General features: G+C 33.7%; 1 protein-coding gene across 3 annotated transcripts in view; it reads right to left on the minus strand.

The window, feature by feature from the left end:
• LOC149802224 (dedicator of cytokinesis protein 4-like) overlaps positions 1-13092 on the minus strand; it is a 365588-nt gene that overhangs the window by 264922 nt on the left and 87574 nt on the right. For 2 of the 3 annotated variants that reach the window (XM_089956650.1, XM_089956649.1), the window contains exon 15: positions 11076-11105. The exons of the other annotated variant lie outside the window; for it this stretch is intronic. In XM_089956650.1, the coding sequence (XP_089812776.1) occupies positions 11076-11105 (30 nt within the window). The remainder of the gene's footprint in view (positions 1-11075; positions 11106-13092) is intronic. 3 annotated transcript variants of the gene reach the window in all.

The raw sequence follows: 13092 nt of genomic DNA on the forward strand, positions 1-13092 counted from the left end.
CAAAATTAGCAATAGGAACACAAAAATCACTCAAATATTGCAACAACTGGGGAGAAAAACACTTATTCAACATAAAAAGTACAAAATTGGCTGAAAAGACATTTAAAAACTAAAATCTCATTGAGTGATCTAGTTACACATGAACCAGCACATTAGTCCAAGAAATATGGCATCCTGGAAATGGCATGCAATGCAATATACACAGGTAATATATCCCTACTATTAAAATGATTTTTAAATTCCTAAACTCTGATCATGATGATACAGGTCAACCCTCAATTACAAAATAAGTTAAAAGCTTATAGAAATGTTAAAATACAAACAAACAATATCTAATTGCTTATCAATACTCTATCAAATCCAGTGTCTATCGAACACATATAAATAAACAAATATCCAACACTGAAGATATGCCACACTCTGATGTTGGTTATGTACTTACATTTGAAACTGAGGGTTACTTTACACATATGTGAATAAAACATTCAGTAGAAAGATCAAAGGATTTACCATATGTATACAGATCCCAAGACTTTACTGGTAAGCATGTAAAACAAATGATAAACATATTAAATGATTATACTAGATACGAAGTAAACCATGAACTCTGGTGACAAAACATGGCAACTAATACCATTTTTAAGCATGAAACATAATAAAACCTGAATCATTCTATAGATTATATAACTCTGAGCTTGAGTCTGATATTGCAGTGCTCCAATTTACAACTAAAATGGTAGCACTTATGACTAAAACTGGCAGGTGAAAACTGTCAGTTGGTGGCCCTATGATGAGCTTCACAAGCATAATACACCAACTAGGAAATAACATCAATACTTTCTAATTACATGTACAGACCCCATTTTACACTAAAACATTTGGCAGATGCAATTTAATTCCAGGCATAACCACATTTCATTTTTAAGACTGCTGGATTTTATAATAAGTTGCCATTGTGACCATATTTCTGTAGAAGCTGACTAGACCCAGGAGGCAAAGTTCTTCCAGAATTTTTATTAAAAGAAGAGCACTACAGTGGAATAAAACACATAGCAAACACAACACTTATAAAGAGTTGTTGAAAAAGATTCATTTTTCACAATACTTTCAGCCAGCCCTCACCTTTGCTGCTACTGTACAGTGATGGCACTTCCAATTAGGTTTATGGCCAGTAAAAACATCAATGATTGTGACTAGTGTGGCTTACAGCCTATAAATTGTAAATTTCAAAAACATTATCTGCACAAAACACCTCAGCTAACAGTACAATATCAGAAAAATTTGTTGGCAATAAATTTGTTGTTAAATTACCAAATACACAGATATGATACAGGCTTTATTAACATATACTATTATCAGAAGAAATTTAACGTCAAGGTTCATTAATCTCAGTTTGGCCAAGTAATACGTACAATGGTCTGAAAATTCAAACTTTCAAACTTGTGAATTTTAATAAGTGACCTGAGGCTGAAGCTTATAATGGCAGCTGACAGTTTTGTCAGACAGAGCTAGGTAATTCTATTAAAAATAACCCTTATATCATGAGCATGTATGTGCTTCTAATAGATAATGAAATTTAGTATTTTAATACTAAACATATTAAAATAAACAGTAATTATTGCTATCTTCATATAATGTGCATTCTTATACTCTCCTCTGAGGGCCTCAGCTTAGTCCTTGACTAATGAGTCACCCTCTATAAACAAAGTATTATTATTATTATTATTATCTTTTTTTATATATATGCTTGTCCTAAACTAAAATATCAAGCTGTTCTCATCTTGAACAAATCAATTGTTTTCTGCTCTCTAGGTCAAAGGTGACCAAATTATCAGGTCTTCATGACCTAGTATGTGATGTTTCACAGTACTGCAACAGTACACACAAGTAGGTTGCTGAGACAATGGAGTAAAGTGTCCTACCAAATGATACAATCACTAACCTGGGCTTTTGTTATGATAGGGTTTTAACCCATGTCCTTTCAGCTGCAAGTCCAGCATGCTTACCACTTAGCCAGCATAGTTCCTGCCTACATAAGTCACTTATTACAGAATGCAGGCAAGAGCAATGTATCTATTCTACATAGCTAAAACTGAAACAGTCATTAATGTTTCAAGAATATCACAATATGGAAACTAAAGTTGCTACAGCATAGACCCATATATATCAGTATATTATGCGATGGCAGATCTGAGTGTGTGCAGTTTGCAGTTGGACTAATCTTACAAATGAGTTTATTATATGCTCATATTTTTCCGTGAACTTTACATTGTCAAGAATCATGCAGTATTTTATGATACTGAACTTGCATCCAAGTCATACTGAACTCATATAAATAAAGGAACTACTTTCTATTTTAAACAAACAATGGATGCAGATGCCAGCACTTTTGATTTATTTTATTTTTGTCTGTGAATGAAGTAAATCAAATGAATGAACTAAAGCAGATGTTTCGTGGACTGCCACATACAAGCTGCTTTGCCACATTCCGCATTAACATTTACAGTTCTACATCCTGAATTTCCTCAAAATGTACTTTCTTAGTTCTGCAAATCCGAATTACATGAGCCATGTCATGGGTTCTCAAGCTTGATTACACATTTCAAAATTGTACTGTAATTTTGACTATATTCCAAGTGCAAAAACATCCTTCTTACTGCACTCAAAATGAAATAAGCATTATATTCCATAGCGTCGTTTTGATAATTGCAATTGAAAGTCTTCATACCTTTCCCACATTATGATTTCAAACATTCAAATACAGAACAGTAACACATTTGCTGATGTCAACATGCTTCTTCAATCCGATGTACTTCATGTAGAATTGGCACATAAATCCAGTCCATAATCAGTAGAAACAACAAAAATACCAAAATCTATTCATATCAAATGGAAAAGTTGTTGCAATGTGCATTCATTCACAATACAACTCCAAATTACAACTTTAAGTAAACAAAAGCACCAGTTATGTCAAGCACAAGACTAAGTTCAAATTTATCTGAGCGGAGTTATGTGCGCATTAATACTGTTGTTGTTGTGTAATGATGAATCTGCACTTACGTATTTAGTTCGGAATATGGCATACATTCAGTTACTTTGTTTCATGTAGTGTATTTTTGTTTACATAATTAAGCCTTAGGTAGAATAAGAAAATGAGCATATAATAGAAAGATTACTGCATTTGTATGGGAAAATATGAATTCATTTTGTCAGATGGATATACTGCACTCCCAAGGTTGTGCAGTATTTCCATCCAAAAAACTCGTTCATATTTTCCCATACAAATGCAGCAATCTAAAACTGTATGGTACACTTATTGTTTTAGCGCAAGCTGGAGTGATGTAAAAATGGCATGATAGCCCTTTTTCTTTCTTGAACATAGAGAAAGAAAACAGGACACTTTGTTAGCACACCATTTGTTTAAGAGCTTCAACTTAGCTTAAAAGTGTAAAAGCTGTCAAAGAAGGAATAAATTGTTATGAAAGTGCAAAATGTTCACATCTTAGAGAAAAATTCTTGATTAAGAAGAAAAAGTGAAAATAATTCAACTCATCAAAACTCTAGGATCATAGCTGATACAAACTGGATAACAAATCTCTAGATCTAGAAGGGTAATAAATAAGCTCAGCCAATCAAATGCAGGGTATTCAATATGTGCAGATCTCTCTCATTATAGAACCAGTCTACTACAATGATTATATAGGCTTTTCTTTTACCAAGGATGAGCATAATCGGATTGGAATTCAGTCTGCAGAATGGTAATATGCTTACCCAATCAGATACAAACATTACCTCAATAACAGAAAAATATTTAATATATCTGGATTCTTGCTCATAATCTAACATCCTGATAAAGCTGGACATTATTCAACTCATTTCTTAAATTAAATATCAAATCATTACCGATTTGAGAGCCTCTTTATCACATCAATTTTTTTATTTCAGTAGAAATTATTTAGATAGAAACATCAACAAATAATTTTGTTCATTCTGGCAGATGCTGTACCTTTCATTTGTTGTATGTAAAAAATAATCCCAAACAAAGCTGAACCAGTATTAACATTTAAAAGTAGATTTTAATTTTTTTAAAACTAAAAATCAAAGAACAAGTGTATTTCCAAATAAACAGAACAGGTTACACAGACATCATTTTTCAACACAGAATGTCCAATACATGTGACATCACATTGTTTGATACAGTACTGGTCAGTGTACAGTGGATGATCCATGTTGACCCTAAAGTGTCACTTTCACAAAATTACAATGTTGCAGTATTCATGTGAAAGATGCCTTACTGGATGCAGAAATTCCCATATTTACTGTAATGCATTTGTGATCAGATATTTACAGTATTTGATTTTGAACAGTAGACTACAGAATATGTAAGCAAATTTCATTCGAGTTGGAATTGCATCACATATTTACCATGTAAATAAGTTGTGGTTAAAAGTTCTGTCAGTTGGAAGACCCATTTATGTACACAGTCTTCTGAGAACACAGAATTCTTCTGTAAGTTAACATTTAAACCATGCTTGTATATAGGGTGGATATATAGGGTGGATTCCATATTACAGGTATACCAGACTCCCCTCCACCATACCCCATACACCTGCTATTAACTGAGCAATCCCTAAGTCTTACTTGTTGTTGTTCTTGTCTTCTAGATTATGCCATTTGTCATATGATATGTTGTTATACATGACATAACAAGCCCCAGTGGGGGTAAATTGTCCATATTCAGACAGCTGAGATAATTTTTTCCCCAATGCCTTTCGTGACTCAAGCCGAAAAAAAGGCCACCAAAATGTTCATTGAAAATGAAAACATTCCAGAAGGTGGAGTTAAAAAAGTTGTCCAACAATCATATCCAATTAATAAAGAGAATATTGCACAATAATTTCATGGGCTTATTTGAAGAAATCAGAATCACACCAAGTCATATGGAACACGGTGTGGTATAAAAAATATGAAACGGTACATACCTTAGGAAAACTGTACCGATTATGTGATAACATAAGACTAATTAACAAGTTTGATATAAATCTGATCAGAAATATTGCTTCAAGAGTAGCTCAGGAAATTAGACATATCATATCATATAGAAGTCATATCATTAGTATGCATGAATTTCCTTTTTAATCATATTCATTGATGAGATCAGCATACATGTATTTACTAAATTTGATCAAAAAGCCATATTAAAAGTGGAGTCATTAACAAGGTAATAATTTTCAGCTGATCAGATGCAAACAAAAGCTCAACTAAAAAAGTAAGCATAGGTCTGACTCATAATAAAAATCATCCCGCACCTTGATGATATGCACTAATTTACAAAGTCTGATTAAAATTAGGTCAGAAATACAGTATCTCATATGGCAAGAAGCGCTTTCAATCACGTGCAACATCACCTTATCAATATCCATAGATCTTTCTCATAATTAAAATACTCTATCAATCCTGTTAGTACAAACCTAATTACCAAGTGTGATAAAAATAGAACTGTCACTAAAATCAGCCTATCAGATGCATAATCACCTCATTAATATAAATGGCTCTTGCTCAGAATTACATTCATTCAACATTGGGATGACACTAGCCTATTTATCAAGTCCAGTTCTTATCTATATTTAATTGTGTGCTTAACCTTTGTCCAAGATTGTAAATTGTGCTTATGTTTACAGAGCTAACTCTTGTCCATGATTGAAAAAAGTAAATAGAATATTTACATAGTATTGAATTTGGAACATTGAAGGCCCAGTCTTGTTTAAAAATGGACTGGAGTTTTCCATTCAAGTAAAAATGTTTATAAACAAAGATTGTAAAAGAAATAATTCCTTCCTGTTATGTCTCTGTAAATTATTGGTTTCTTTCTGTTACATATTTTATGACATAGAGTCAAAACACTGATCAAACCTGGACCAGAAATATTATCTTTAGACTGGCCAATCCAATGCAAAATCTCCTCATTAAAATGCATGGGTCCCATGCAATATTGAAATACTTAAACCTAAATTTGAACTTGGATCCATGAGTAGTAACATAGTAACAAGTAAAGTAAATCACATGCAAGATCACCCCCTAAATATTCATAGAGTTTGGTCATTATGAAAGCCATCAACGATTTTGACCCATATTCCATGTTCAGTTAGAATCAGATCAGAAAGGTAAACTGAAAACTGCCAATCTGAATCAAGACACCTCATTAATATGCATGTATATTGTTCTTTCTTGATTCCATCACCAGTGATGATGATACATGTTCAAGCCTGGTCAAAGGTAAATCAGAAATACGGCTTTTAGATGCAAGATACCTCATTAATATCCATGTATCTTGCTCTGTCTCGATTCCATCGCCAGTGATGATACATGTACGAGGCTGGTCAAAGGTAAATCAGAAATACGGCTTTTAGAAAGGTTAAACAACCTTAGCCAATCAGATGCAAGATACCTCATTAATATGCATGAATCATGCTCTTTCTTGATTCCATCCAAGACAGTGATGATACATGTACAAGCCTGGTCAAAGGTGAATCAGAAATATGGCTTTTAGAATGGTTAAACAACCTTAGCCAATCAGATGCAAGATACCTCATTAATATGCATGTATCTTGCTCTTTCTCGATTCTATCACCAGTGATGATACATGTACGAGCCTGGTCAAAGGTGAATCAGAAATACGGCTTTTAGATGCAAGATACCTCATTAATATCCATGTATCTTGCTCTGTCTCGATTCCATCGCCAGTGATGATACATGTACGAGGCTGGTCAAAGGTGAATCAGAAATACAGCTTTTAGAAAGGTAACAACCTTAGCCAATCAGATGCAAGATACCTCATTAATATGCATGTATCTTGCTCTTTCTTGATTCCATCCAAGACAGTGACGATACATGTACAAGCCATTATTTTGTCTGGTCAAAGAAATATGAGAAATATGGCTTTTAGAGTGGTAACAACCATATCCAGTCAGATGCAAGATCACCTCATTAACATGTGTGCCTCACACTCATTATCAAACAGGTCCAAAATCTTGTTCACAAGTGTATCTTCCAAATTTCATCAAAATCAGGTCAGAAATACGGTCTAAAGAGTGGTAAAAATCTCATTTAGATGCAAGATCACCTCATCAGTATTCTTGGGTCTCACTCATTATTGAATCTGTTTGAGAACTTGATGAAATTAATATATATTCCAAATGTGATTAAAATTACATTAGAAAAATAGTCTCCAGACTGGCAACAAGGCCAATCAGTAACAAGATTTTATTAATAAGCATTTATGATCTTGATGATAAAAGACCACAGTAAAAGCTAGCTGGTTCAAAATCAGATCAGAAATATGGCCTCCAGAGTGGTAACAACGTCAATCAGTCAGACGCAAGACGTCATTAGCCTGTGTGGATCTCGCTCTGAGATTTTAATATTATAAGCCCTACCTGCAAATCTGATCAAGGACTCTTGAAAGGTAACAAGCAATTATTGATGAAACAATGACAGACACAACACAAAAGACATTGAACAATTACATAAGCAGTACGGCCAAGTGAGCCATCAACTTCTTCTAAGCCAATAAAATGTTAAATGTAAAAATGTCACAGTGACCTTCTTTTGCTTTAAAGATGTGGAACTAAACAGAATGATCCTAATTATCCACTCAAGGTAGGATTATCAACAAATACTGGGATCTTCTGCAATGATCTTGTAATGTAAGTGTTGTTGTTCAACCTTCCAGTTCGAAGACGACTATCACGTTACTAACTGGTTTGGTTTTTGTGTGTACATGAGTGGTTGACCAGGTCAAGTTGTGCTCTGAACTATCTGTGCCACACTTGACAGGAGTTGCCACTTAAGTTTGCTTGATCAATAGAGGACATGCTGCAGTTTTGGGATTTACACTGCCCATGCTTCTGCCTCATAAATTATCATCTGTTCAAGATTTGAAGCTCCAGCATGGATGAGACTGCACCAGGTGGAACGATTTTGTGGGATATCTTCCCATTAGTCCCAGGGTCAAAGTTGCAGTGTTTCAAGGCTGACTTGCAGGAATTTTCTAAGCATTTTTTCAGATATCCCTGAGATAGTTTTCCCTTCTTCAGCTCTTCAAGGATGTCCCGCCCATTTCAACTGTGATTTCATGAGTTAGAATGTTTGGAATCTCTGCCCATGTGAGTACCACACCATCTGGGACCCATCCTGCTATGTTATTATCATCAGTTTTCTCAGGTAGCCCATGTGAAATTGGTTCCACTTCATGGCATAGCAAGGTCGGGAACGCAATGGATTTTTAGCACTTTAGTTTTGTTTCTAGAGTGATGCTTCTTTGCTTCCACACATTTCTATGTAGTCTACCTAAGGACTCACCTGTTTTAGCCATCTTCGCAAATGGTTTTGATCATCGATACGGACTGCACGTGACAGTGTGCTGCCAAGATAAGAGAACTTGCTCACTGCCACAAGGTTTTGGGTATTTACCATGATGGTAGACTATATATAAAGCTTTCCTGGTGCCGGCTGGTGCATCATGCGTCTTCTTGGTACCAATTGAGACTGAAATTGTCACTAAGTGAAGAAAAATGGTCCGTACTCCATTGCATGTCAGACTCAGATTCTGGAAGTAATCGCCAGCAAAAATATCACGAACAGTCACTTCCTGCAACTTCATTTTTATCTGTTATCTCCTTATATAGAAAAACCTGCCATCAGTCCAGTGTCTGAGGTTGATCCCAGTGTCAAAGTCATGGAAGGCGTCAGTAAGCATGGTGGAGAACTGTATGGCAGCACTGTTCTCATCAAACCAATCTTTATGTTTACATGTAGTGGAACCAAGAGTTTTGGATGCAGGTGAGTAATGTATGTTAATCACTTCGCAAAAGCAATCACTTCGCAAAAGCAAGGCATATTTTCTTCGAAAGGAACTAAGAATTTTGATGATTTCCTTGTTTGTTCTAAATTAAATAAAACTATATACAGGTGGTTCATGAACAAAATGCAAAAGATGCAGATGTCTGTGCTGTTATTTTATTAATGAAAATATTTACTACAGAAGCAGGAATAATATAAAAAATTCCAAAAGCATTATGATACCAACTTTGCAAGTTTAAATAATAATAATAATAACACTTTATTTATAGAGGGTGACTCATTAGTCAAGGACTATTCTCCCTTGAGGCCCTCTTAAGGAGAGTATAACAATGCACATTATATGAAGATAGCAATAATTACTGTTTATTTTAACATGTTTAGTATTAAAATACTAAATTCCATTATCTATTAGAAGCACATACATGCTCATGATATATCTTCTTAAATACTCTAATATTTTCAGCAGATTTTGTGGTGAACCAATGTGGGTATGTAAGAAAGCTTGCCAGTAGCTTCTCGTGGGTCGGTGGTTCTTTCCGGGGTTTTCCTGGGTTCTTCCTCCACCATTAATACTGGCCGCCATGTGTAGCCTATCGTGTGCTGAAAAATGGCGTTAAACCCTACAACAACAGCATGTGGTGAAAGCTTGTTCCACAGAGCTGTACCAGAGTACTGGAAGCTCTTTTTAAATTGCTCTGTTCTTGGTTTTGGTGCTAGAAGGTTTCCATGTGATATAGATCTCAATACCTCTAATTCAAACTCCAAAAGATGGTTGCCATTTGATTCTAGATCAGTGTGTAGACAATTTTCAGGATTCAATGAATAGTTTAGCGGTTTTAACAATACATGAAAGAATATTTCTTAGAAAGGCCAAATTGATGTATAAAGTATCTAGAAAAGCCATTCCTGTCTATCTAAGCAATATCTTTCACCAAAGAGATGCTGATGGTACTCCAAATTTAAGGTCCATAAGAAGTAAAAATTACATTGTACCAAGGCCAAAGAAGGAATTGTTTAAAAAAGGTTTCAATATACTGGTCCACTGGTATGGAACAACTTTGCCAGTGACATAAGGCAGGCTCCTAGCATTTCTTCTTTTCATAATCAATGTCTTAAATAGATGAAATCTTTAGAAAATTGAACAGTTCTAATATAAAAAATACTGCCTGCTTTTCTGAAATTTTGCATCATTTTCATAGTTGAATTTTTCAATGCAGGATAATATTTTATGTTTTATATATGTTTATGTTTTCACAGATGCCTGTGCACGTGTTCCAGGCTTGATACTTTGAATTTTAAAATCACTTAATTTTTTAGTGTCAAGCCAGATTCTTCACATCATGTTGTATATACTGTATATATTGTACATAACAGATAGAAGGCCTCAAGGTAGATTAGTTCTGTAACTAATTTAGTTACCTTCTCTAAATAAAGTCTTTATCATTATTATTATTATTATTAGTAGTAGTAGTAGTAGTAGTAGTAGTAATAATATATTATTATTATTATTATCATCTTGTTTCAGGATTCTAGCATGTACAAAGTTTGAGAAAACACTTTAAACATAAACTTGTAACAAGTCATTTGAAGCACAAAATAAGGATTATAGTGACCTACTTTTGAAATGGACATGTAGTACATATCAAGATGCATTGGCTCACCAAGATTTATGAATCCAGGTGTAACAGGATATATAAAGTTGCAAAACACCTGAGCTGAAGAAAAAACTTAACTAAAAATACCCAAATAATGTACAGCTATGTACAAGCCACTTCTCTAGTGTTAGGTATTAAAAAAACCCATTCCAAACTGATGCCTATATCCAAGGAAGAAAAAGTGTCTGAGATGCTGTAAGGCTGTAGCTTATGTATAAGCTGTATGTGTGAACATGCAGAAGTTGATGTTTATAGAACAAACTCTGCAGAAGCAAGATAAAATGATCAGAATTCCTTGAACTGCTGGAAAATAAGTTCCAGTTCTTGCAATTCTTAAAGTGTTAGGAAATATGTCACCGAATAATTATCTTAGATATGACAAGTATTATTTCCCGATTATATTTGTTAAATCAACCTGAAACTGCTTCCAAAGCAGCAGGAATTACCTGAGGGGTTGAAAACATAAAAGTATGAAAATATCAGTTGAATATTTGCAGATACATAGGTAAGGCCAAAGGTTGTAGGTTGATGTAATAACACAGCATGAGATAATATTACCTAACAGCATACGGCCTCTTCGAATGGCAACTGTGAAATTAGCAAAAGCATTTAAAATAAAACATCATAAATACAGTAGACTCTTGGTTACCCAAACATTATCCAAATACCCAGTACTATCCAAAATATTTGTCTAGTCCCAACTAAATTTCTTCTTGATATCTTATTACATCTATTATCCAAGCATCAATTATTTGAGTATACCCTCTTAAACAAATAATTTACATTCTGAAATCCTCTAATCCTATTGAAAACGTGATGCATTATCCAAAATGTTACAACCATCTTTCTGAAATCCTCTAATCCTATTGAAAACATGATGCATTATCCAAAATATTACAACCATCATTCTGAAATCTAATCCTATTTAAAACATGATGCATTATCAAAATGTTAAAACCATGATCTTGAAATCCTCTAATCCTACTGAAAACATGATGCATTATCCAAATGTTAAACCATCATTCTGAAATCTTCTAATCCTATTGAAAACACGATGCATTATCCAAATGTTAAAACCATCATTATGAAATGTTCTAATCCTATTGAAAACATGATGCATTATCCAAAATGTTAAAACCATCATTCTGAAATCCTTTAATCCTATTGAAAACACGATGCATTATCCAAATGTTAAAACCATCATTATGAAATCTTCTAATCCTACTGAAAACACGATGCATTAACCAAATGTTAAAACCATCATTATGAAATCTTCTAATCCTATTGAAAACATGATGCATTCTACAAAATGTTAAAACCATCATTCTGAAATCCTCTAATCCTATTGAAAACATGATGCATTATCCAAATGTTAAAACCATCATTCTGAAATCCTCTAATCCTATTGAAAACATGAAGCATTATCCAAATGTTAAAACCATCATTCTGAAATCCTCTAATCCTATTGAAAACATGATGCATTATCCAAAATGTTAAAACCATCATTCTGAAATCCTCTAATCCTACTGAAAACATGATGCATTATCCAAATGTTAAAACCATCATTCTGAAATCCTCTAATCCTATTGAAAACATCATAAAGCATTATCCAAAATGTTAAACCATCATTCTGAAATCCTCTAATCCTATTGAAAACATGATGCATTATCCAAATGTTAAAACCATCATTATGAAATCATCTAATCCTGTTGAAAACATGAAGCATTATCCAAATGTTAAAACCATCATTCTGAAATCCTTTAATCCTATTGAAAACATGATGCATTATCCAAAATGTTAAAACCATCATTCTGAAATCCTCTAATCCTACTGAAAACATGATGCATTATCCAAATGTTAAAACCATCATTCTGAAATCCTCTAATCCTATTGAAAACATCATAAAGCATTATCCAAAATGTTAAACCATCATTCTGAAATCCTCTATTCCTATTGAAAACATGATGCATTATCCAAATGTTAAAACCATTATTCTGAAATCCTCTAATCCTATTGAAAACATAATGCGTTATCCAAATGTTAAACCATCATTCTGAAATCCTCTAATCCTATTGAAAACATCATAAAGCATTATCCAAAATGTTAAAACCATCATTCTGAAATCCTCTAATCCTACTGAAAACATGAAGCATTATCCAAATGTTAAAACCATCATGAGCAACATGTACAATTTCTTTAATCGTGACTCCTACTGATCCATACTGTGAGTAATGACTTTTAGTCGGTTATGTTTATTGTTTGTTGCTAATCCATTAATTGACTCACTGTTTGATAATCCCATTATTAATTCAATTAGTAGCAATAATGGTATGTGGTTTGATAATAGAAAGTCAGAAATCATATAAGCCCTCTGAAAGCTATATTCTTCATTGTTTTATGCTGTGACAATGAAATGGCTTCTTAGACACCTACATAGGAAACAGAATACAAGAATAACTGCAATGGTAGCTTGTTTTATTTCGGATGATTTATGTATACTTGCACTGTCATGACCTTTAGTTATTGAAACCCCAGCATTATCAGAAGTTTTCTTCTTGCCCCAAAACTTCAGATT

Source organism: Sinohyriopsis cumingii, chromosome 4 (genome assembly GCF_028554795.1).
Source record: "Sinohyriopsis cumingii isolate HCF-2022 chromosome 4, ASM2855479v2, whole genome shotgun sequence".
NCBI lineage: Eukaryota > Metazoa > Mollusca > Bivalvia > Unionida > Unionidae > Sinohyriopsis > Sinohyriopsis cumingii.